The sequence below is a fragment of the Anopheles marshallii genome, chromosome 2 (assembly GCF_943734725.1).
Source record: "Anopheles marshallii chromosome 2, idAnoMarsDA_429_01, whole genome shotgun sequence".
Classification (NCBI taxonomy): domain Eukaryota; kingdom Metazoa; phylum Arthropoda; class Insecta; order Diptera; family Culicidae; genus Anopheles; species Anopheles marshallii.
In genome coordinates, this window is record NC_071326.1 from 90,879,444 (window position 1) to 90,906,272 (window position 26,829).

Sequence of the window (26,829 nt, forward strand, 5' to 3'; positions counted from 1 at the left end):
AAAACACCGCCCGAACTCTTCCAAATTCAGTCCATCATCAGCTTCGAAACAAAAGCTGTCAAACGAGCATAATTTGGCACATAAAACTTTCCCCATGAAAAAACCAAAACCCGAGAGTATTCGTTTTTCGGGGATGTTCGTAGTCTTTTTTTTTTCAAAAGTGGTTCGATCTCTATCCCGTCCAACACTCAGCATGCTTATGTTGTGGGAGTTGTCAGAAACTTGTTCACCGATGAAAGCCACCCGCCGTGAACTCATCTGTGCCGAGTGATGACGCCACCGGTACGCGATGCGGAACGGGGGAAAACGATTAACATCGTTCATCGCACCGGATTTGCACCAGCTCTCGTGATGTGTCCGTGCTGATAGCAACATCAACGAAGCATCCCGAGCCGGATACTATGTGGTTCCGAGTGCCGAGTGGAGACGATCCGTATATAATGATGAGGTTAAATTCAAATTCAATTAATCCTACTTCCAGCCGGCACGTACAGGACGAGCTGTTGTGTCTGATATGGCCGACAGAGCTACGATAGTTTTACGGTGGCCAGCGCTAAACACAGCCTCAGCAAACGTTGTACATAGTACGACCCACTCGCCAAATGTGGTTTCCCAATGGCTGTTTGTACCGGGCGTCAGGGTTTTATGGTTTCATCAAGTGTCGGTTAATGATGCTTGACGGTAAATAGGTAAACTTCGTTGGTTTACCACAGCCACCGCAAACGAACCTTATTGACATCGATTGTGTCATTTGAACGCAAAAGAAAGTCATTGAGTGGACGAGGAAATTAATTTTCATCGAATCCAAACATGCAGCTCATTTCAATGTTCGATTCGGTGTTAGCCAGTTTGCTGATTTGTTCTTATCATTCTTCTGTTCGTATTCATCTCTGATCTCGTTTGTTTCAATGTTATGTGTGTACTTAGATCTTAATTTCAACATCTTTCAGACGGTGCCACTCCATTCAACATTAATGTCGACTTATATCGATTTTCATAGTTCTTCACACGATTGTATTTGTTTGATGACGTCGTTGAAGTTGTCATAAGAGTTTCTTTCAAATCGAAGAAAAGAATAAGTAGAATAAGAAGAAACTTAAGAAAAAGTATAAAAATATAAACTGTATTTTTTGTTCTATTCCAACAAGCCAGTTTGTGGAACAAACTAACTTAAAGTTTGAAATACGCGATGATATGCGATAGCACATGAATTAATTAACTCTAATAAACTCATGCTCACGTTCCGGTCGAATCAAATGTAATCAATTTCAACCATAATGCAGCTTCGGAAAAACAATAACATAGAAAAAGAAGGAAATCCTACTTCCAGGGCGATGCTGCCAATCGATTTAAATCGCACACTAATCGAATCCGATTTCACCCATCATGAGCATAATCGGATTAAACCACCGCGAAAGTGTCAGAAACCGCGCGTACAGTGAGTATTTAATTTTGAACATCACCAACCGAATGACCATAACCAATTGGCCATAATTTGTTTGGGTATACCGCTCCCATTGGCATTCCCTTCCCACTTTACGCTTGGTATCATCAAATCATATCTATCGCAAGTGTGGTCGTGGGATAAAATTATCACTTTATCGGGCTTAATCACCAAAAGCCAACGATGAAATACAGCGTGAACGGTGCCATCGTCGCCGATGGGATTAATTTTGCCACGGCGCACAGTCGATGATCGTTCGCTGATCTGTCAATCGGTGGTTCAATTAATGTCGCGAGTAATTAAAATTAAACCAAATGACCACCGAATGGTGGCGCCCCTTAAACGAATGGGTTAGTGGTGGATGCCTTTTTTTCTGTGGTTGGTTAAAGCTTGGCATTGTTTAATATGGAACGGAATCGGCTAGTTGTCCGCGTGGAATTGAATATTTCATATCCAATTGCTAAAACCGACCGACAACTCCAACAGGGAAAACATTATGTCACCTAGATGACAGGAGAACATTTACAGTTGTTTAAAAGGTGGCTCAATTTAGAAGGATGTCTTTTTTGTGCTGGATTTTCTACATACTTCATTCAAGAGACGGTAGAACATTTGTCAGAACCGGGCAGTATGTCATTCGATCATACATCTTGCCCGTACCGCCTCAAAAACCTCAAACCATCCCGAGCACAACCATCGGGTGAATTATTGCACGTTCGTCTTTTTCGGATGGTTCCCCAGCGAGTTCCGTATGAATATCGTCGTGCAACTTGTCTTCATGTGCCCCGCCAGTATTTGGGTATTGAAAACATACTTTTTTCGACATGCTCTTCCACCGACTAGTGTGACAACATTGCTGACTGCCGAGTGCGTTGTACCATCTCCGAACAACTGAGCATCGTAATTCAATTATTCACCGACAGTGTCCGAACTAGTTCCATTTTGAACCCCTTTTTCGATGGGTTCAATAAAGTGGACTTTTTTTTTATCAGAATTCTAGCTGGACAGACGTAGATTCGAAAAGACATTCGGGGATGCTTTATGGCTTTCACTTTCATTTGTGATTTTTGATCAGGACGTTGTCCAGTTCAATCCCAACACACAACTGAATGTGGTGCGCAATTCTAAAACGAAGGATGTCAAATGAGAGCAGACAAAAAGTACATGGGCTTGGACCATCTTTTCCCACTCATGTATTATTATGACTCCCTTCTGCCAGCCACCAAAACTATTGGAGATAACGTCGATTGGAAACAAGATGCTCCAGAAGAGGAAGGATCTCTCGGTACCATAAAACTAAAGCCCAGCGTCACACAATTTATCAAACCGATAAATTTGATTAGTAACCAATTTAAATTGGTCACAGTCGTACCGAACGGGCGGTCGGTTTTGACTACGAGAGCCTTCAAGGGGATCGCAACGCTTTGTTCACTCTAATCGAACAACCTTCATTCGGTCTACGCATTCGGTGCGGATCAGCTCACACGGCAACGAGTGGGAAGTACTTGGGTCACAGAACACAGACTTGGCTAAAGGCTAATTTCGGGCTAATTCACCAACGAGGCTGAAAGAACGATTCCGTTACGGGGTCCTGCAGTCGTTCGGTAAGCGAACCAGCGAACCGATGGGTAGAGGGTCATATTTTGTTTATTATCCTCTCCCACTAGTGTCGTCTGTACGTGATCCGTAGCGTCGTTGGGTTCCGGCGAACTCACCCAATGTCCAGATGTTTTCGGAAAGCACGTTAGAGTGCAGTGATGCAACCAGAACCAACGCAGTAAAAACCACCAACAACAACAAGCTTGTGGTAGGAAAATCTAACAAGACAAACGGACCTTGCACCCTGACGGTGTCATTTTTCGTGTCAAAACATGGCGCCTGCATCCGTCCTATACCAGTGTAAATTCTGAGAAAACATCCAGATTATTCCGTGGTTTTTTGTAAGACAAAATATGTTATCTTCGAGTACACAGATAGCGTACGATCCATAATTTGACAAGTATCAGTCGAACAATTTTAAAGGCTGCCGTTTGTACGGTCAATTGTAACGCTACGCTCGCCATAAAGATTCACATCGGTTGTAAATAAAGCAAAACTGCACAAGCAATTAGACCTTTATCGTCCATTTAAGCGCTTGAATTATTTGGTTTCCCAACTACCAAACATGCAATCTACGCGCGCGAGTACATCGCAACCAAGCGGTACCGACCTCAATCAACACCTGCACGGTCGCTTTGGATGCATTTGGATGCAGTTTTTCCCCGCAAAAAAAACCGATCCCCACCATCCGAACCCAGCTGTGCATCACAATTTTCGCTCCCCCAGATAGACGAGCTGAGCCCCGGGGGGGTAGCACACTCACCACAGCATAATCCACGAGCAATTCAAATCGAACTGCAAGTACGGAAGTACGGTAATAACTGTCCAAAACCGCACCCACTGTTCGTATGTCTCTGCGCCGTATCCACGGCGCTCTGTTGTAGCACTTGCCAATGCCAATTTATGTCCGAACCTCTATCGCTTCCCCCCCTCCAACACTATAAGACCGTCCGCCCGCAGGGGTATTATCAATATTTCGATGAAATTTTATTGGCTGTACGGGAAGTGGAATAAATTTGTACTGCTTTGCAATGCTAATGGTGTGCCCGGTGCCCGATGACCGGCACTAATGACGAGAGGAAGCTGGAACGGGATGAACACATTGTTGGTGATGCATGGTTTTAGTCCGGGTGTTGGTTGGATGTGGTTTTGTGGCCCGAACCAGAACTATCACTGTCCCGGGAAGTGAGTGAAACTAGTGTAACTTTGCACACGATTTACGCGGTTTTTAATCGTGTTGAATGGGAGTTTGCCGGGAGAGAGAGATAGAGAGATATAACAAGCAAAAAAAGTAAATAAACCGAACGGAGCTATAAATAGGTAATGTTGCTCTATTGACTCTTGCTTCAGGACATCCAGCACCACGAGTAGAGCGGGTGCGATTCTTGCTGATAAAGACATTTCACAGCCCCCAGAGGCTGTTGACGGTGTGCTGTCGTTAGAATTCCACGGTTATAAGCGCACGGTTCGGTGGAACGCTACCGTTCAGCTCGTTTCTTAATTGCTGAACAAGAGTTCTGAACAGCCCAACTAAGCGCCGCCTAAGCAGAGAACAGTTATCATAAATTTAATATCGTCAAGCTTCTCCCGAATACCCGAAGCAAAGGCTAAACGACCGACACTACTCACACGTTTGCGGGTACGGTTTGCGCTGCCCTGCAGGCGCCGGTTATCATAACGGCGAACCGCTTGCACCGATGTATCGCAGCAGAGACGCATTTCGATATCGGTGTGGGAAACCGAAATTCTCGCCCCGGTCACCGGGCGAGAACCAGCACGGTACGGTTCAATTAAATTTTACAGCTCTCCAGTCGAAGTCGTTCCGGTTCGTGGGTATATTTTAGCGACTTGCTACGGTGCCGTTCGGTTTGGCGACCGAAAACTAGCCTGCATATGTCCAACACACTACCGATACCGGCTTTCAAATCTTATTCCCCGTTCTCTTCCACTCGTTTCCTCCCGCAACAGCTTGGGCATTGGACGAGCGCACTTCGAGAAGCAGCCGCCAAGCAATCTGCGAAAGTCAAACTTCTTCCACTTCGTGGTTGCCCTGTACGATCGGGCCGGTCAGCCCATCGAAATCGAGCGGACCGCTTTCATCGGCTTCATCGAGAAGGATCAGGTAAGGGTTTACCGTTCGAAGACGCGCAACAGTCGCATCCAGCTCCGTGTCCTTCTGCCCGGAAGCCACGGTAGCTCACTAACGTTTCCCGTCCGTACGCTTTCTAACTGCAGGAACCGGACGGTCAGAAGACGAACAACGGTATCCAGTACCGGTTGCAGCTGCTGTACGCTAATGGTAAGTACCCGGAAGTATCCGGCATCAAACGTATTCGCCGGTTCCCAGAGGATCCTTCCGAAGTAGGTAAAGTTTTAATTAGCACACACGGCTCGTTTAGCGATCGCCCTGTAGTGGCGAGGGAGTGGTGGAATGTGTGGATGTGCAAACAGGACATGTTGCATAATTTATGCAAATGGTGCCGCACCCGCCATCCGTCCACAATCCTTCCCCCGCTGCTTTGGGGGATGGCGCAACAAATTAGCATATGTTTTAGCACACACCTGGAAAAGCTGTTTATAATCATTTACTCGCTGGTTTAATCAAAGACCGAACAAGAATAAAAAGGGATTGTACTTTTTTCTTTCATTCGGTTAATGCGCTCAGAAGTTGATAAAAGCATAACCGAGAAAAAAAAAATACTTTTTTGGAGACAAAAAAGGACACACAAACAAACGTCCCATAATCTGTTCTGCTGCTCTGGCATACGGATATAACACACGTGGGACGACGGAATGATCCAACAGAACTGAAGAACTGATACGCTTGGTTTAGCATAATTGCATAATTCATGTGGCTACCCGCACCTCCGTAGCACTCACGGGTGTATGTTTGCACATTGTTAACTTTGCGAGGTAGGATAGGAAATTCAACAAAAACTGTTAACAACGTGTAGAGGAATGTTAACTTGACGAACTACTTGTGTTTATCGGTGGATTCGGCACGAGATGGATTTTTTTACCAGTTCTCCTTAGACCGCGAAGCTACGTCATAATATCCGAAGGAGATAGTTGGTGTCGTTGAAAGTAAAGAATTTGCGATCTCGTCTTGCAGATTTAAATTAACAATAAATAATATTCTTGCCATGTTTTGTATTGGGTCCCGACCCCTGTAAGGTATGCAATTAGTTTTGCAAACCTTCAGTCAACATTACTCACAAGCAGTTCAGCTCTTTCCATAAAACATGCATTATTTGCGTGGATCATTCTTATTTTGCCCAATTTTTCATAACTCTCTATCACTCCTGGCTAGACAGATAAACTACCCAACCGTTTGGACTTCCACACCGTTCCCTAGGGCTATTGTTTAAGTTCAATCTCGAGCAGGTGACGGGGAGCATAATGACCAATGGCCACTTTAACAATACCTCTGTCTGTTGCCTCTCTGTTGCAGATTACGCGTAAGCTTTATGGAGACTAGTTGAACGAATGGGTTGCAGTCGATGGGTCGTTTTGTTTTTGTTTATAATAAATCAAACAAACAATTACTCCTCGCACACAACCGCACACACAATGTCCGCTAAGCGAGGTGTATCCTTTGCGCGCAGTGTACCAAAGTGTCCTCGGGCGTAAAACCCCAAGAAAATGGGTTTCCTTCACGGTGCGATATTATCGTACGGGTAACTTCAGTTCGAAGGAACCAAATTAAATCACTCCCTCCATGTGCAAAACAATTTCTGGAGTGTCCAGCAGCAAACGACTTCTTCCCTGCAAACCAACCAACACTCGCCTTTGGTAAGACGAGTTTAGAAACACGTAAAAAGACTCACATCCCATTCGTAATCCTCCAACTCCACACACCCGCTCGATAAACAAATAAGATTTCGGGCCACCCGGAAACAATAGCTGACACACCTCTTGTTGCAGTCGGACGGGATCTGGTCAAACTTTACCCGGTCCCGGTGGCAAAAGGAACAACTTTTTTATCTCCTTAATTTATCCAATTAAAATTAAGTGTTTTTGCTACAGCAAAGCCAAGAACGTCCGAGAGTTCACACGCGGGGCGGATTCCTGTGGGACCCGTGCGGCTAGCAGCATTTGAATAGTTACCCCGGGTCATCGTGGAGGTTCTGTTTGCTTTATGGTGTTTTCAATTATTGAACAGCACGACTAAATCTTATTACAGGAAGGATCCAACACTGGGCGTTGCTTCTCCAGTAGGAGTGTTATTAAATTTTGAACCACTTTATAGTGCCGTGAGTGTGCGATCGGTCCGGTAGGGTACGGAGCGGAATCAAATCGAGCTTGGTTTTGATTATGTTCCGGCATTCTTGTTGGACGTATTTGACGTGGTTTTTCTGATTATTGTTTCTTATTTTTCCCATTTCTAGGTGCTCGCCAGGAACAGGACATCTTCGTGCGGCTGATCGACTCGGTAACGAAACAGGTAAGTCCATGGAAATGCTATATCCAAGAACCCAATATCTATCAAGTCCGTAAGGTCGTTCTGGGGTGTTGGTAGTGCCTGTAGAGCTCATAGAATCTAACGATCTTAGTGCAATGAGAATGGCGATTTAGCAAAGTTTAGAACCAGCCCGACTCCATAAAACTGTCAACAGGCGGGGGATGAAGTGGCCGTGCTCTTCTGGTGGTTAGTGTGCACCCGGGAAGAAAACGAGTAACCTGGTGAATAATTGAAACAGACAGCTCGCTATCCATTCCGATAACTATTGCTGGCCTCTGGTAACCGTTGCATTGTTTTAACTGCGAAGTGCATCGAGAAGAACACTCCAGCTGCACTTTCTCTGCTTCAATACTTAATGCCGCCATGGCTACGTGAACGTGCCCCGTCCAGGGGCAAGTCAATTATTTACACTTTTCTAAACAATTTACTTCCACGCTCGGAAAAAGGTCGGCACGGTGCAAGACTATCAATATCCTGATTTCCGTACCGAGTTCCGTTTTACCGATATAAAACTAACAACTTCATCCTCTCGATGCGTGCTCCCTTCTGATCCTTGCATTTTGCCACTGTCTGTGTGTGTGTGTCCATCCATCATTCGCTCCGGCACCCCGCTTTCGTCCGCTAACGATCGTGCCGTGCATCGGACCCCGAATCGTCCGGAACATGTTTGACAGTGCCGGAGGGTTAAGACGACTGGCAGAGTAATGCAGTCATTCCTGCTACTGCTGCTGCCCATATGTCGGCCCCTGGCCGCGCTCGAAGTAGGCGACAGTTGTTGTGGCAGGCTTTTGGTGTGTTAGCTAGTGAATCAAATCAAAAATTAACGCCTCATTTGATACAATTCCTAGCGCCGAAAAACGGATGATTGTTGCTGGGGGAGCGACACACACAGAGTGTAACAAACCCGGCTCGGTTGGTAGGGTTTAGTGCGGTGCCTTGTGTCAAGTGCTTCCAGGCCATGGCTAACAATGGATGTTTTGATTGGAATGCACTTTGCAACGAGGTTCGGGCGTTTGTGGAATGGGATCAACCAGTAGTTCATTATATTTCGCCGTACGCTTTCTTAATGAAGTCGACAATCGGCGAATGATAAATGGTATCCTGAAATGGAGAACCGAGCAGCAAGTTTGACAGTTGTCGTTGGTGAGTCTCGGTAGCGCTACACGATTGTCCATATGGTAGCAATTTGGCGCAGTGGCTGAGAGTGTTCTCGTAGACGCTAATTCTTCGTGGCTACCGGTGACAGATTTTGGGTGGATGTTTTTGATCATAAATCATTACAAAGGGAAAGTTATCAAACATGAGAGGATGCGAGTTTTAAAACTAAAGAGAGGCCATATATGTTTTATTCCCACCATATCAATCAGAAAAATATACAAAAGCGTTCTTTCATAACAAACATCTTGTCTTATACCCTCTGGTACCCTCGTTAGAACTAACCCCTCGTTACCGTATCGTCTCATCCAACGGCTAATCCAACGTAAACCAAAACATCCATTACAACTGGACGACCTTTCCAGCAAGCTACAAAGCCCAGTAACCATCCAAATCCCTCCCATATGTAGGAAAATTGATACCACCATGGCCGCACATGCTCGCAGGGTGCATAATCGAACATCTGTAAATCAATTAAACTCTACTTACCGTACCTTAGTGACTGGTGCACTGCCCCTTTCTTGTACGAAAGTACATTGTAAATCCGGGGAAAGAACAACAAACGATAAAAAATGCCTAGAAACCTTGAACCTTCCGTAAGGTGCACGCGTAAACAATCTGGCCATTTTCTTCGGCTCGAATATTTATGAACCTCATCATCGTCCTCGTCCAAACGTGGCCCAGTGCTTTTGGGTGAGCGTTTCGGTTTAGACTCGAATGGTTCGGGGAACAAATCCCGCTGTCCTAAAATCTATTAGCCCCGGCTTACAACCACTGATCCGCCGGCTAATCCAGCTGGATAACCACCCGAACCCGTCGGTGACCGATTTTTAATGGGTTTTGTGGGGTGTCCAGACAGTGGTGTGCGGTGCGTTGCCTACCTTTCAGGCAACGGGAGAAAACTGATACCCTGGGTTCGGTTGGATGGGCCGGAAATTATGACAGCTTTCCAAATTTTGGTCCAAATGGAGGATAGAGACGAGAAAGGAAATACATTGGCGAGACTGATGGAAACGTAACACCAGACAGCATGGCTGAGGGGGAATAATAAATTGGGATCTAATCTTCGCTCATGCAGCGCAAACGGACGACTCAGCAATGGGACGATCGCCTGAAGGGTGATAGATAAAGTGCTGCAGATAAATGCGATGAATTGGATGGTGTACGGGAGCACGTCTAGCTTGGCTAATTTCGAGGGACTTCCTCAAGGATGCGACCTTGAGGTTGGTCATCAACGGCATCATCATCACCGACCCAGCTGGGTCGGTGCTTCTGTTGTGGGCGAACACTATAAGCACGCGCAAGAGTACACAATTGTAATTGGAATTAATGATCTAACGATGTGGCTGCTCAATAGCTGCTACCAGTTCCCATACTGTCCCACCTAACGAGCACTCGAGCGTCCATGTTTCCTTTCGATTGAAAGGCTGGAAAATAAAAACTTTCCATTCCCTTTTGCGCATCAAATGAGCAACCGTCATCAGCCGTGGAACCCCTCTCGCAAGGGCTCGGAGTTTTGCGCAATTCCACCAATACGCCCGATGGGTGTCGGGCCGATTGCAGGCCAATTCGCTGGCGTAAATGTAGCGCAACAGCAGGACTCTAGCTACAAAATAATATAATTTAATAGGATATTCGATACCGCCGCTACCGCTGCCACGATATCGGCTCGAAGCATCATCAACTGGTAAAATGGTAATTTGATTCACCCCTTCTTTAGGGGTTTGGTCCGGGCGCTATGCCTACCAGGCACATACCGGGGTTACGTTTTGACGCATCAAAACCGGAGGGAGCGACCGATTGCACTTGAATGCGCTAAACGTTGGCTAAAACAAACGGGAGCGCACATCAGCGGGATTGTTGCAACTACAAGCCATACGGAAGCAGGAGAAAAATCCGCTCCGTCCGTTTACAGCAAAGGGGTTTGATGCTTATCGCCGTATTTGAATCACTTCGAACTTCGCGCACGTTCGTACGGCCAACGTCTTATCGGCGGTACTTTATCGCGTGCGTTGGTTTTTTATTTCCGAAAACTTTAATCCGACACTTCTGGCCGACACGTTGCACGTCTGTGGCACGTGGATGCTTTTGTGTGGGTCAAAATTTTAAAACGATTGGGCGTTTCCGTAAATCGTTCTACCCTTAGTTTTGGGTGGGTTTTTTTTGTTGGGTTTGCTGGTAAAAACTTCTCCCAACTATTCAAATGTGGCGATAAGTGGATAAAGACGATGGCGTGTCGCAGTGGAGCAGCTCTCACGATGATTAAGTTGCTTGTTGAGCTGGTTAGGCACATCAAGGGGATATCAAGTGGACAAGTGTCGTGCAGAAAACGTGTCCAGTATTTAGTTTAAGGCATCGGATAGCTTCGAATCAGAGCGAACTTTGTGAGAGATTTGTTGGGAAGATGAGATGAAGAATACATTTATTCACCCATTATATAATAGAGGACATCTGTCAAAGGAACAGGGACCGAAACGCCTAAAGTACTCCACTTTATCTTAGTTTCACATCCACCAGTTTTGATCCGTCATCAATAAAAATCGCGGTCAATCGGTAAATTCCTGCCACCAATCTCTTCCACGAGATCGAAAAGCAAAAGGTAAAAGATGCCTCCCGCAAAAAAAAGCAGGAACATCTTCGCCGGACGATAAACTGTAACAAAGTGGATGACCAGACCAGAAGAGAAAACAATAAAAACACACCTTGATGGTCGGTGTGCCGGAAGGCCAAACGGAAGGGCGTGATGTTTTGCTGCACGGGCAGCTACTTTATAATGCATGCCGCGCCCTTGTGTATCCCGTCAGCATCCATTCCGTTATCTGGTGGCCAGCCGTAGTCGGTGCGCGACATTTCAGCTGGGCCAAATGCCGAAATCCATCCACCGTGCATTTGATCCACCGCCTTTTCCACCATGTGTTGCGGAGTTCGAGTCGGCAGTTTTTCATCATTCCATAACGGCATTTTTCCAACCCGGTAAACGCTTCACTTTGCTCTTTGGCCGGTGTCAAACTGTTTTCGGGGGGGTTCCTTTTTTTGTGTGTGTTCCGAGCAGGTTTCGCTTTTCAACTGGAACGGCTTCAGGTTTTGTTTCGGGGTTTGTTTTTTTTCCTTCGCTCTGGCTCTGGCTTCACTGTTTTCTGGGGAAGATACTCTTGACGGTCCATTCTTCACAGGGTCAACAGATTTGAGACCATACGGAACGTTACCCGTACCAAGGATCGTTCACTCGTTCGAAGAATATAAAAACTAAAAGTAAATGTTTCGCCGACAGACGATTCAAAAATGACGAACGGTATAGAAGCGAATTATTGAATCTCGCTGTATCAGAGCTGGAGCTGAAAAGTGGAACAAGAAATGGAGAATGAACATCGGATTAAATCACGGCCTGGAGTTGGAGAGTTTTCCTGTTTGGAGTGAGGAATAGGCGGAAGTATTTTACGGTAAATAAAAGTGCACTCGATTATGGTTGAAATATTTATCTCGTTGTAAAGCACACGGGTCCATTGTTTTGTACCGCGAGGACGAAGAAAAGAATTTGATTAATAACCGAATGAAAAAAAAAATGGAAATTGTAACGAGAGCACACTAGTAAAGTTATCCAACAAGTAAGAAATGTTGATAGAAAATTAGAGAAAATGGAAAAAACTGATAACATAACTTGAATAATGTTAGCTCGGCGATTAGTTGCAATCACGCCCGACTATCAAACAAATTTTCCCGCTGACCACATGCACGAAACGCTCCAAACCGAGCTCGACAACAAGTACTAAAACCAACCAACAAACGTTCTAAATTGACACAAATTAACACATTGTGCACACAAATCACCGTCGATTCGCCTGTTAATTTTTGCAAACGACATTCGCCAACCACAACCACAACCGTGCAGCGCAAGTGGCGCACTGAAGGATTGCTTCAAAAGAATGCAAAACACACATGCAGTAGCATGTAGAGTGAAATGGAGTTGTTCGAACGTGCGGTGCGGATGCCGTTGCAAATGGTTTTTTTTTTCGACTGCATCGAGAGGAAAAAATGGCTGATGATGTGTGTTTTTTGCCCGCTCCACTCGTTCTACATGCACGTTGGATCGTTACTGATTGTGAAGCTATTCGCTCCGTGTGCCCCAAACACCGACACTATCTGTGCACGGATCACAGTCGCCGTTGTTTTTCTCCTCCACCGTGTCCTCGTTTAAACTTCCTGTTAAAAATTTCAGTTAAAGCCTCTGTGTGTGCTGTACGGCTTTTGCTGATTTTTTGCTGCCGCCTCCACACCACGCGACGTTGCTGTTGTTTACAATTCAAATCATTCTCTCGGGAGAACCGTTTATCCGTCCTGGCTGCGCGTTGTTGGGGCCGTTTTTACACCGCCAGACAGGCATGGGTATCGTGAACCAGAACCGATCCACCAAACCAATCCGTGTTCTGTGTCCAAAGTCTGTTTTGTTTGTGTGTGTGTGTTTCGGCAAATAAAAGTGTCAAGAAGAGGTAACCCGCCGAACACTGATTACAGCGATGGCGTTTTATTATGAGTTGTACACTGTTTTTACATCCATCCATCCATAAGCTGATGGATGGATTTTGTACTGCGTGCGCTTGTGTGTGTTATTAGATAAATTGAATGCATTATGCTGAGTGCTCTGCCCGGGGTGACTGTGACTTGGCTAATCCGCGAGTTAGTGCTTCATGCGCAGCAGTTATATAAAATATGCACTCCCAAAAGTGCAACACACAAGAAGTATAGATTAATCGTTCGTGCTTGAGAATAATCCATCAAATGGACAAACTATCGATTTCATTACATCGAACTGAAAATGGGGGAAACAGTAACACACGCTAATAGTGGTGAATTATACTTCCGCAAACAAAACATCACTGTTGTTCGGGAGGGCGCATTCGTTACGGTATTTAAATGTGGTTCCCTTACGCACAGGAAGGAAACCCGTGTCGAGAAAACTTAATTGTATTTGTTTTGCCTTCGGTATGCGTGTGTGTTTTGTTGTCGTTGTTTTCCTGCTGAAGAATTGGCTTCTTCTTGAAGGAAGCGTGCCAACACGTGGTTTTTCGATCCCGGTTTACTAATAAGTAAGACATATGGGCCAGAAACCTAAGCCAACAAGCTGCCACGTGGCACGACCCCCGGGTGGCCAGCCGTGAGTCGCGTGCCATCGATAATCGGAACATCAGCGCTCGGGGCTCGGGAAGTAATCAGACTGATGATGAGGCAATGCCTGCCCTTGTAGCCGTACCGTACCGGTGGCCTTCAAAACTTCGGGAAGTGATTAAACTTTACACAATCACTTCCCGTTTGCTTTCGTGCGCAAGAAGGAGAGATATTGGGAGAAAGAGAGCGTATGGAAGATTGAACTAGACACGTGGCTTAGGTTTTACGAAGTGCAACTTATGGTGCAAGCCAAGGTAGTAAATATGGTCTTTCCATAGCATTTCGGTAAACCTTATCAAACTAGCAACCATGGGAAAATAACGCAAAGATGAAGCGATCAGCTCCCGCCCAACAAACGAAGACTAGAGATAGTTTCTTTGGATTGGATTGGAAATGGATGTTCCCTCGCAATTCAATGATAAATGATGTTACATATGCACTCGATAATCTTCTAACGAGATTCAAAATGACCGCTTCTTTTAATGTTTATTTAAAAGCGTTCGTGATCAAGAGATCAAGAAAGACTTGGTGTTTTTTTATAAATCTTTGCAATTCGAAGAGTCGTCACTTTTATAAATATCTTGAATTAAACAATATGCTTTGGGGTGGAACATTTGTATGATCCCTGTCGTTCTATTTTTCATCATCTTTACCAATAATTTCATAACCTTTTTGTGCCATGAGTCCTACTTCTATCGCTTTTCCAGTGTATCTACTCTCGAGAGTTCAAGGAAAAGAATAATGTAACCTTGCGCGCTATCCCTTCAGATAATGTTAGCAAACGAATAATTCTTCCAAACGGTCCGGTTCCACATAGAGCAACACTTTAACTTGCTGTAGCGTGCCAATGTTGAGTTTATTTCGCATTGTTTATCAGCTGAATTTTTCATGCCCACCCGTACATGCATAGCAACCGGCCACAACGCAAATAGCGCGGCAGCGCAGACAGTTCCTTCCCACCAAACACCAAACCCCGCAGTTTCCCCTTGGCGCTTTCTAGACCAAACCACTATTTGCCGTAGATATTATTGCACATGAACGGACAGTATGGACGCTACCGAAAAACGTCGTCCCGGCCACGTGTCGTGTTTGTCTTCAAACACCGAGTCACCGAGCATTGGAGACCGGGCCGCACACTGTAATCGCGCTCGGTTCCGTTTTGCCACTGGATTGAGGTTCTTTTTGTTTTCCTACTTTCTTTTCGGTGGCTCTGTTTGTCTCGTTCGGTGTTTTTGCTGTGCTGTGATGTTTTCCCTCTATCTCTAGTACACCTTCCTGGTAAGCTGTAATAAATGCTCCAGTTGACAGTATTATTAATGGTTGGCAAATACAGCACCGTTGGTTGACCGCCGAAAGAAGCGGAGAAAAAGAGTCGTCCAAAAGAACAAGGACACCGGTAATGTTCAGTAGCTCCACGACCACGTACGTTGGGAAGGGGTTTAGCAGGTTGTTCAACAAATGACCGCACGAATGCCACATATAAACACCGACCGCAACAGGGAGGACCTTACGTGCAACAGGATGACACCATGTCAGCTACCAGCATTTCAATTGCTCCACAATAAAGAAGCTGTTTATGTGGCCATTTACTATCGATTCTAATCGGTTGTGCAGTTTGATACCGTGTGTTTCCCTCTCTATCTGCGTTTGGCTAACACCTTCTTCCAACTGTTCTTTCTTTACAGGCGATCGTGTACGAAGGCCAGGACAAGAACCCGGAGATGTGCCGAGTACTGTTGACGCACGAGGTCATGTGCAGGTGAGTGATATAGAGCAATAGTTTTATGGGTTCACTTCTTTCACCATCGAGTGCAAGCTGCTGTTGGAAGAATGGAGAAACTCGTGACAGCAGCTGCCACAGTGTAATCCGATTGCCGTCCATCCACCGTGTTTGGTCTTCGTGGTACCAGCGCGTCGTTGGAGCAGTTGTTGACTAAACTGTCAAAAGGTCAAAAGGTTCATTCTTCCTTTCGGCAAACTGTCACTGGAGCAGTGGCTTAGCCTAGAAACACAAAGACAACGTTGCAGAGCAGCCTTTTCGCTCAATTTAGCTTTAACTTTAACTTCAAAGTTGCCTACAGTGAGTTGCCAATAGCTGAGGCGTTACGAAACGTTACGCGCCTCCAACACCACCTAAAACCGAATACGTGTGCCTATTTTTATAGCATTTCGTGTTTTGCTCGGTTATCGCAGCCAAACCCTCCACTGGGCGACATCTTCGGTGATTGGTAGCGACGACGCGCCGCGTCCTCTGTTTGTCCGGCGTCCGCTAACCCCTACAGCTTCCGGGGGACTGGGCATTCCCCAGGGACGGTGAAGCGAAAAATCGAACTTCTTCTTCCTGCCGATGAGTGTCCTCCGAACCGAAACATTCATTTTCCTGCAACCAAAAACTCTTGCTATGCTTAGCCGGAAGTATGCGTGTGCGTGTTCACGCCATTTTGTGCTGCCTTTTCCATTGGCACTGTGAGGAAGAAGAAAAAATCCCGAATGTATCTATCACACAAGCATCCGGAACTCCGGCAAAGGTTAAGATGACCGTGCGTTTGTTTGTGCTCGGGCGGGCGAGTCACCTTTAAGTGTCTTCCCGTATCGTAAGAAAAAAAGAAGAACCAGGACAGATGGCAGAAACCAAGGAGTGGGAGGTTTTCATGTTTAGTCCAACAAAGAGAGCGAGAGGGAGAACGAGAGCGAGTCACCAATAAGCGGAACAAAATCATCCAAAGGAACAAATTCTTGCCAATCAATATTTGGTGGAGGCTGAGCGATAAAAACTTGCTGAAGAAAGACACTTTTCCGCACCAGCCGAAAACGGACGGAAGGTATCGGGGAAGTTTATTTTTATGTCAGATTAAACTTCGGAAACTAGTTCAAATATTTTGCTACCGCATGGGGAAGAGCAACAACAAAAAAGGTTAGATAATATTGTTTATTGGTCGGTACAAATCAATGTTCCATTTCGAATTCCTTTTCCCGTAGGCCAGGGGAAGGATTTGTGCATAAGCTTACTACTTTATGGAGATCAAAAGTGGGTCTTTGGAGGAAAAATAACACACGCTTTAAGGAGCGATTTAAACATGTCTAGCTATAGAGATTCTTAGATTTGGTTAGTCTTTAGCGCCACCTAGCGTAGACATTTGGAAACTATTATGATAGTACAGCTGTTTTGTTTGACGCTGAGTACGCTCGATAAATATTAACGCCTGCCATTATGTTTCCTTCATTTCAGTCGATGCTGTGACAAGAAAAGCTGTGGCAATCGCAACGAAACACCGTCAGATCCTGTGATTATCGATCGGTAAGTGAACCTTCCTTGCGGAACGCACATTCTCCCACTCAACAGCTTAATTGAGGCGACATCGATCGGAAAGGACGTGAACCGTACGACATGCCACGGTCGTGGAAGTGCACGATAATTACATTTAAAACTATCCTTTCCCTCCGGTTGCTGCGCTCATTCACAAACCCGGTCATTACCTTTCCTAACCTCAATTCTCAGTAACTCTGCGTGGGTGTTCCGGGCGGAATGATTTCGCACAAACTGACTCCAGCCTGTCGAACGTCTACATCAAATTTGATATGGCTGCGCCCAACTTCTGCCCCCACCGTCGGTAGGGTTTGAATAATTAATACAAATTAAAGCCTCTTCCCGAACCACCGCCGAGGACGGTTCATGTCGTTAATTTAACGTGGTCCTTGCTCAAACCACAAGAAAGACATTCGGAGAGATGTTTGTTTGTGTTTTTTTTTTTTTTTGGGGGGAAATTTGTAAAATACTTGAAATACGTATTGCTTCCCCACTGGTTCCGAATGTGTGTTGGGCGAATGTTTTTGTTCATCTTCGCATTAATTTTACCTTCCCGCTCGTCCCCATGGCCTGCGTTATGTTGTGGCACGGAAAGCGGGATTGATCATTGAAATTCCGCGCGCATGTTTTGCGCCCGGTCCACGTTGCGTCGCGGTAGATCATCCGCCCGGTTGCGCTGCGCGGTTTCGATGCGGTGATTGTTGTCGTCGCTTGGGCTTGGACAGCCCAACCAAACGAACACACACGGCGTGCGCTGCCCGAGGACGCGTTTTTCTTTCTGCGTCGCCTTACAGCTCGCGCTGTCGTTTTGCCCGGTGCAGTTCGCTTTATTTATTTCGCTCCAATCACGCGCACGGAAAAATATGGGAAGGACAGGTATTTTTCTGATTGACTGCGACCACACACGAGCGTCATTTCAAAGTGCGGCAGGAATCGTGCTGGAGCAAAACAAAAAAGGCCCCAAAACACACACATACACACGCATTCGAGAACGCGTATCGACACGGTTGCGTCGCGGTTCGGGCAGTGAGTTTTCCTCGATCAGTCACCGCAATAAAGCAGCGATATGACAGCCGATCAAGATTGTGACGCTCATTAGCGTCATATATTTCATCTATTTGACACTTGGTTTGCGGCAATGGCTACTAAGAGCGAACCGACTGAAGGCTACGAACGATCGTGCGCCCCCTTTTTAGGTGATCTGCTGTAAATCAGAACCGCGATCGTGCAGAGCGAAGAAAAGCTAGCCTAAGTTTTAATACAAAGTGATAAGCTGGATTGTTTATGCGTTTGAGACGGATTTATGAGCGTACTTTGAGACATTAACCTCAGCAAATGGCACCAAATGGGTCGTATGTCTCTGTATGGCGATCGCGAGCTTCATGGTAAGCATGTTAATGAGGTTGCCTATATCCTGTTCATTTACAAAGACATAACATCAAGCTACACTGGTAAAAACCAGGATTCCTGGGCAGAAATATTTCCACCTGTCACGTCGGAACGATCCAATCACGCACAGGGCTACATTCCGACGCGGCACTCAATCGCCCCTTTGCCCAAGATGGCCGGTTCCAAAAACGGTAGATCACACAGCATCCCAACGTACCACGGGACAGCAAAGTTTTTGACCGAATTCCATCACGGTGACAATTTCTGCCCACTGATCGGTACCACACAGGGAGGTCACCGGGAGCCCAATACACGGTGAAATATGCGACACGGTCGTATCGCACAAGAAATCAAAGAACTCGTCGGCATCTTCAGAAACTGCAGTACCTTCGAGGGAGGAACAACTTCCAGCACAATACACTTTAACGATCATGTGATGAAAGGCGAATATCTTATCCTCTGCTAACGAGCATGCGATGCTCCAACGGGGAATATCAACTCGGCGCGAAAAAGGCAAACTAAAAAACACCGTTGCAATGCCACTCTCGCGGAGTTGCCACGATGGCTTTCTCCCGCAAACAAAAGCTAATAACAATAACCGTAACGGTGCACAATCAATCAATCTAAAATCGAATGCTAAATGGTTTGGTTCGGCTCAACGATTCACGGTCCCTTGGACGCGTTCGACGCGTCAGAACTCGTACGCGCACGCGTGTGACAAGCTCGTGGCTCGTGTTGTTACCTTCTCCGAGCCCTAGGCGCGACCAGCACGTACCGGTTTAGCCGGTATAGCGTCATAAATGCTATATTTGTACTGAACAAAACCATGACCGGATGGTGGATTTATTTCTGCAAATGGAATTATTATTAATTTCTTGTGGCTTTTATTTATTTATTACTTTTATTGATGCTCGATTTTACGGTCTTGAGAACCAAACTCAAACAGGACAAACTATGATGGGTTTGAGGATGATTCAGATTAAGTTGAATTCGTTCGGTTTACGTTTTTTAAGAGTACCTTTTTGCGATTTAAGTCAATAATTAAGACAATAAAGGAGATTTTTCAACCTCCAGAGACTCAATATTTTTTTAATTATTCCTTTAAAGTGCAAAGCTATTTTAACATTGCTTCAACAACTAACCCGTTTTGTCAACAACTATATCGTCTATAAAGCGGACCGGGAAGAAAAACTTGCAACCTGCAAAACCCCGCACGCTTGCACGATCGTTGACAGGGACCAAAAAAAAACATCGATCGAATCGTGTCTCGAACGGCTCGCTGTTGTGCTCGGCGCAGAAACAAAAACAAACCCCTGCCCGGATTGCGGTTTATCGCGGTCAAAGCCTCGGCAACCGGCAGCCCTTAAGCGCTTGAGTTTGCGCACGCGGCTTAAGCAACCGGATAGCTAAGGACGAAGAAAGGCACGATACATAATTCATCTTCATCAGTTTGTTTCGCGTAACGTTGCGTTTTTTTCTGCCATCGTTCTTTATTTTGCTGGCAAAAAAAAACTTTTCATTGTTGGTAAGGGTTTTTTCTTCTCTCTTTCTCTCTGGTCTGTTCCCTTTTTGCAGCCTCTCAAACTAACTGAAAGTAAGAGAGAGAGATATACAGAAAGGAAGGAAGCCGGTGCACGAGCGTCGAAGGCTTCAATATCCATATCACGTGCCATTTTTGACTTTAACAATAAACATTACAAAATTGGTATCACAATCATCGGCCGTCTTTATTTTTATTCAATTAGAAGCCGTCCGCCACGATCCAACAAACGAGCGGATCAGTTCGACTCGGTTATGGGGGAGGGGGTTGTGTCTTACAGGAAGGTGTGCCTGCCTGGAAGTCGAACGGAATCTGGAGCGAACGCGTCAACGCGTCACGAAGTCAGCGCAAAAAGGGCAACCGCAACGGTCGAAGACGGAACGAAAACGGATCGGAAGCCAAGGGAAAAGGCCGGCTTTTCTCTTGATCCTATTTCATCCGCAACCGGGCTGGATGGTGCGGATGGTCGCGTTTGCGGTGTCTGTCAGCAATGCCGGCACAAAAGTCTTGCAAAAGTTTCTCCTTCCGAAAAGTCTTTGAGCCACTTCACCGTCCGTCCGTTCGATCACTGTTCGAAGCGCTGTCGAAACATTTCGTTTCGAAATGTCGTAAGGCGGTAGGAAAATTGTTGCCCAACGTTTCAGGACACTCGTAACTGATATCCTTTGCGGTTTGCGGGCGATGGAACATGATGTAGCGGGACTTAATAGTATTGCGCCGCGTTCACTTGCTGCCGTCTGGCGAAGTAATTCAATTTGTATCAAAAGAACAATGCCAAGAAATGGGACAGCTTTTTAAACACTTCCCAATAGCTGTTGCTTTACAAATGTCAAAGTTGGTAAAAGCATGAATAAACAAAGTCAATTGGGCAGTTGGAAGAAATAATAGAAAAATTTTAAAAATTGATAACAGATAAATCCCCCGAATAAGGATAACAAATCCAGCTTCTGCTAAATAAACTCGTACGACAATCATCTGCGCACTCCCCCCGAATACGTCAATTGTCCACCAGAATAAACCATTCATTAAATCAAGAAACGTACAACAAGTACTCTGTAGAACATGTCCATTTGCGCGACCCAACCCAACCAAAAGGTAGAGGCCGCCGTCCGCCCGGTCACGTGTGGCCTACGCGAAGATTACCGCAATCAAATGCACGTGGCGTTTAGATTGTCAAACATCGAACATCGAACACCGCTTCTCCAATCAAACAACTTGCGTTTCGTTCCCTTCCCTCGGTGAACCGTGTAGGACACATGTAAACGCACGAAGACGTAAGTACGCTTGCGTCGGCCATTAAAATTCCTGTCCCTTAGCGTGCGCCCGTATCGGCCGCTCGGGTGGCCGCGCTCGACAAACGACGAATTAATTGAATCTTTCAAAAATGTCGACAATGCAAATGTGCCTCGCCGGGTCCATCGGGTTGAGTTGTCTTGTTTTCCCGGGCTGCATCACGATGGGCTAACAAAACCGTCTTCTACGCTCACGAGACAACGTCAATGTGGACATTAGCATAAAAAGGGAACTACCAGAGACTCGTTGGGGGCGAGCGCTGGCTCGATTCAATTGGAGGTTGTTACCTTATGCGGACGTAGGCTCCGAAACGAGTCGAAACCGAAAGGCAGTGGATGCGCGACTTTCGCGACCCGATCGCCTGCCAGACCATGATCTACGACAACGCACCCCAATCGAGCGTCCGGACGACATTCAACTCCGGAGGTCCGGTCATTGCAAACACTCACGAAAAACGGCGAACCTTGCGTGCCTTGTGCTGCCGGAACGCTACGATCGGAATATAAATAAAACCGAGTCGGATGAAACGCGGGTGTAAAAAGCGCGATCGACAGCGAACGCAACGCACATGGCATCTACGCGACATCACTCACTTAATTTGTAGCCAATCGGAAAAAGGTAAGGCCGGCTTTTCGCCGCTGAATCGTCTTGCCGCGAGGACAGCCGCGATCAAAGAAGACATCCAGAGAAATGAGAGGAGACATCCAGAAGAGAGGCTCATGAATGCTGGACATTCGATTGTATTTTAATGGTGTTTCCGTCTCCATCTCCCGACCGTCTTCAAACGTGGTTCCGTGAAAGCCGCCCGCAACCCTCTAACGAGTGTACCATTTTAGACAAATTCTACCCAGAGTGCCATAGAGTGCCGGGGTGTACTCTAGGTGGCGAACAAAGCACCACTTAGACGAGGCACGAAAAGCTTCCTTTTATGATACGGGAACTCATAAATATTTCATTCCGAGCGTGTCCGGTAAGCCGGTCAGTCTAGGCTTCGGATCAAGGCGGCCTAGAGGTGGTGGACATATCCACCTAGAAGCCTCGCCACACTAGATTGGAAAGTTATCCCTTCAAGTTGGTCAACAAACAGACATTTCACGCAATAATTTGAAGGAAGTCGACTTCATGCTTTCTGTGGATTACGAAAATCGCAAAATCATAACTTGTAGGTTTATTTTCTACTCCTCTTTCTTCTCTTTCATCTTGGAGGCTTCGAAAAAAAGCCTTGGAATACCGGACAAAGTGAGCAGAAACAATCAAATAAACTTTAATAAGATTGATTCCATCTAGAAGAGGCGTATGGACCTCACCTCCGCAAAGGAATGCAAACCCAAAGCGGACAGACAAAAAAGCCACAACCATCACGGGAATGTCTTTTACTGTCAGACTGTGTTGTCATAACTGTGATGATTCCACTTGGCCGACGTCGCTACGACAATGTTCGCCCGGCTTCTGTTCTGCGCCAAAATCAGACACACGCATAAGATCCCCATTCTTCGGGCCAGTCGCCATAAATGGTTTGGAAGTTGTGAAACCCGGCCCTGGTCCAGTATCTACGCGAGGGCATGATTTATGACCCGGCCCGCCACGACTGAGACCCTGAGTGGTGCATTTGAAGGCCAACATAGTAACACGCAAACTGCCCAAAAATCGTTCCCAAACACAAAAATCCAGTTCGTCAGCTGGTGGAATGAAAATTCATAAACTTGTGGTACGCTCGTTGTGGTTTTTTTGTGTGTGTTCTCAACCAGCACTCCACACTGCACCCTTAGGCAACTTGTTTGGGCGCGAGAAGAAAACGCTATTAAATTAAGCATTATTTAATCAAGCAATTAAAACTGATCGATGTCACAGAAATGCGTTAGGGTGCGTATTACATTTGTAGGTGTAAGGGATTTCTTGGCAACAGCAGTTGGCATACCGTGCCGAAGGGATCTCCATTTTTGGTTGGCCAGCATTTCGTGAAGTAGAAACTTGGAACGTAAACAACCTTCCAGTGCGCGTAAAGCGCTTGGTTAACGAATATCAACAAGAAGGGGTTTGGATTAATTGGAAGACTAACATGGGAGTGTCAGTGGATTTATGATACTTTTGGCCAGTTGCATTGGTGAGCCTTCGACGGTAGATTGAAGAATGTTTGACATATTCACACCTAGCTCTAGAAGTCGAAGCCTGCTAAATTGATATGTCTGCAGTAACCGATTGAGGGTTACGATGCAATGGAAAAGAACACGCTCCAACGGCTCATTAAATGGTTGTGGCTTGAACTGTGGAGCATTAACAGTTGGTAGACATTGCACCTTACATCCCAGCCAATCATTACGAAAAGATCATGTGAGCAGTTTTAATTACGTTGTTTCGCTTCTTCGACATTAGTACTACAGTACCATACAAACATGTGTGAAACGCTCATATCTTCTAATCATGTGTTCCTGATGTCATTAAGTAACATGACACAGGGGCGTCTGGATGCGTCTGGAAGCTATTAAGAACCGTTGACTAGCTGCTCGTAAAATGTGTTTTCAATCTCCCGTCCAGCCCCAAATTTTCACCTCATCTGCGTAATAGCACGCACGTCACGACTTCCATACTTTCCCATTTCCGCATACGGTACAGGTAAGCTAACGCTACCACGCGTTTGCCCATTTGGGTGGCCAATTATCGTGTGTGTGTCATAAGTATTGTTACCACTCCGGACATCCTTCTCGAGGTCGATCAATCAGCGAAAGAGCCCACTGCCTAAATGCGTGGCGTACGCGTAACTGAACGTCTCTCGAGTGACACGCGAGCACAATTAGCGCTCGAGCAGTGGCACGCATGTTGCTCATATGTTTCGAGAGCTCGTCATATGGGTCTCTTTTTTTTGTCTTGTTGCACTCCCTCTGTCCGGGAGGTGATGGTCGATTTATTATCATGCCTGGAACGAGCCGTTCATTGGATCTAATCAGGGAAGCTCAGCCAAATAGGCCGAAAATGTGGGGGAAGGATAATTAGAGCAAGAATTAGGACAAAAGTTAATATCTTCCAGGAACTCGTGAAATGGCTTGTGTGCAGCAGGTCCTTCATTTAAATAATCCTCCGTACCATTGTCTTCAAATCGATCCGTTCCGCACGTTCAGCGCGTTGGATCGATTTTTTACCCTAGGCTTAGATAACGCAAGGACAAATGGGCGTTGCAATTGCACCCGACATGATAACGCAATTCGTGCTGCTGCAATTGCACAATTTGACTTTAGGTGCGTTTACTAGCCAGGAAGACGAGCGCCCTCTAACGGTACAACTTCTGTAACCACAATCGTAAACGAGCAATACGGTCGCACCGTACGAACGACCGTACGAAAACGGACACCGCCTCAAGTCAATTTCGGAAAATATGTAAATTCGATACTATTAAATTTTTGCCATTGCGATAAATTTGCCTACGGCCGGTTGGACAGTACCAGTCTGCCTTTCCAAGTAGTTTCCATTCGGAAATGGGAAGGTTCGGGAGATCGCAGCAACCCAAGCAGAGCAGAAAGAGCAGAATAAGCAGGAGCGAGGATTATATGATGGATGACAGCTGTCCTATGACTGCGACTGTTTGGATGTGTGTCCCCATCTCTGTCTGCCCGTTTGCTTCCCGTATCTTTCCAAAACGGAGCCTTCGGGTGCAGACAATAAAATTTCATCCACACACACACACACGCCCACACACCCAGCGTACACTTCTGCCCTTGGAGAGCAGAAACTTGATGGAGCAAAATTTAAGCTGTCACAGCACGATTGGGCCCCCTGTATTGGACAAAGAATTGGTGGTAACACGTCGTCGGCAATATTTTGTAATAAAGATGCAAATGGACATCGTTTCCGGTTGTCTGGAAGGATGGGAAGCGAAATAAAGCCCACAAACATAGGCGTCCGTTCGTCGAAAATCAAGTTCCCGCCGTTCGGATTGTCACAATTGTCGGATCTGATTGTGTGTTAAAAAATGGACTTACTGATTGCTGATAGGTATCTTTTTAAGCGAACCATGTACCTGTCGCACAGCAGTAAAAAGGAGCGTTTAAATTTATTGGAGATTGCCGCATTAAAGTGTCGCATTATGTCGGATCGTGTGTAACGCACGTAACGCTACTCTCCCGCCGTAGGACGTCGAGGTTCATCATCACTTTAATATCGTACGTAATACATGCGTTTTCTTTCGTGATCCCTAGCTTTCTTTCCCATTTCTCTACCTTATGTCTGTGTGTGTGTATGGAAGAGGGTTTTTCTTTTTTAATTTTCCTAATGCATAGACGGTCACCACACGCTCATCCCATTGACCGGTTCGTTTCGTGTGAGTTGTCCGTTTTTTTTTTCTTCGTACGTGTCCATCTCCTATGTAAATGGACAATGTGGACCACGACCATATGTCCTTTGGCATTGCGCCACAACATCCCAGCCCCCACCCTCGCAGTCGGGTCTTCCTCATTCGCAGGGTGGCGTGACATGATCGTGTCATGCCAAGGCAAACGGACACCGACCGACGTGTGTGCATGTGTTACATAATCGGTCTGACTTCGGTGTATGAATAATTTAATCGTAACATTTAACTAACTCGCACGCTCGTTGGCTGCTTCGCGTAGACACAATGTCGTCCTGACGCTTATCGCGTGCTCGGAACAGTTTCTACCGCGCATCACTGCATATTACGCGATGCTCAAAGAACGATTGGGCTATAATTTTGATTCGAAACGGACAACAGAAATTGATAATCAAAACCCAACCACTCCGCTCATTGTTTTAAAGCCAACCGTTCTGATCAAATGGACACGAATGACTTCTAATTTAGGACACATTTTTAATCACTCTCGCTCTCTCATTTCTTAACCAATAGCGCTGTGAAGAGGTTTACTCGTAAACGAAAAAAAAAAACGGAACCAATGATCACAAAAGTCAACGATTCGTAACGATAAGCGTACCATAAAATTTAACAGCAAACACAAAACAATGACCCCATCTAAAGGAAGGAGAAATCAGAAGAACAAGATAGATGTGCCGAATGCCAAAAAGGATGTTTTGCCCCCATTGCTTGATGTTTGATGGTGCTATTTAAACATTACCATTTTTTCTGCTAGAATATCCAGTTTTGGTAGCAAAGCAGAAACCCCAGAAAACAAACCAAATCAACAGAAAAGCCTAATCCAACATTTTCGAAGAAAGAATGCGCCAAAAATCGATAGGTTATGGATGCGTTCTTCTACTTTTCTTTGCCCTTTACTTTGTCCCCTTTGTTCGGCAAAGAATTTCGGTCGTTTTATTGGTAGGACAGAAGGAGAAAAACGAATGTTTCATTTTTCTTGGGCGTAAAATTCCTCTTTCAAGATTTTCCGAAAGGCTGTTGACCGATAAGACTACCATAGTTCCCTGCCTTCGAGACTAGACGATGCTATCGGATGCGTTATGGTGCGTTGCCGGTTTCCCGATTGCAACGCCAAACTCTAACAAACTCCACGGAGTTT

The 26,829-nt window shown here is 45.8% G+C and overlaps 1 protein-coding gene across 1 annotated transcript in view; it reads left to right on the plus strand.

Moving 5' to 3' along the window:
- LOC128710098 (transcription factor collier) overlaps positions 1 to 26,829 on the plus strand; it is a 45,689-nt gene that overhangs the window by 2,545 nt on the left and 16,315 nt on the right. Inside the window, exons 2-6 of the mRNA XM_053805137.1 lie at positions 5,012 to 5,165; positions 5,279 to 5,342; positions 7,432 to 7,487; positions 15,509 to 15,582; positions 17,053 to 17,121. Of these exons, the coding sequence (XP_053661112.1) occupies positions 5,012 to 5,165; positions 5,279 to 5,342; positions 7,432 to 7,487; positions 15,509 to 15,582; positions 17,053 to 17,121 (417 nt within the window). The remainder of the gene's footprint in view (positions 1 to 5,011; positions 5,166 to 5,278; positions 5,343 to 7,431; positions 7,488 to 15,508; positions 15,583 to 17,052; positions 17,122 to 26,829) is intronic.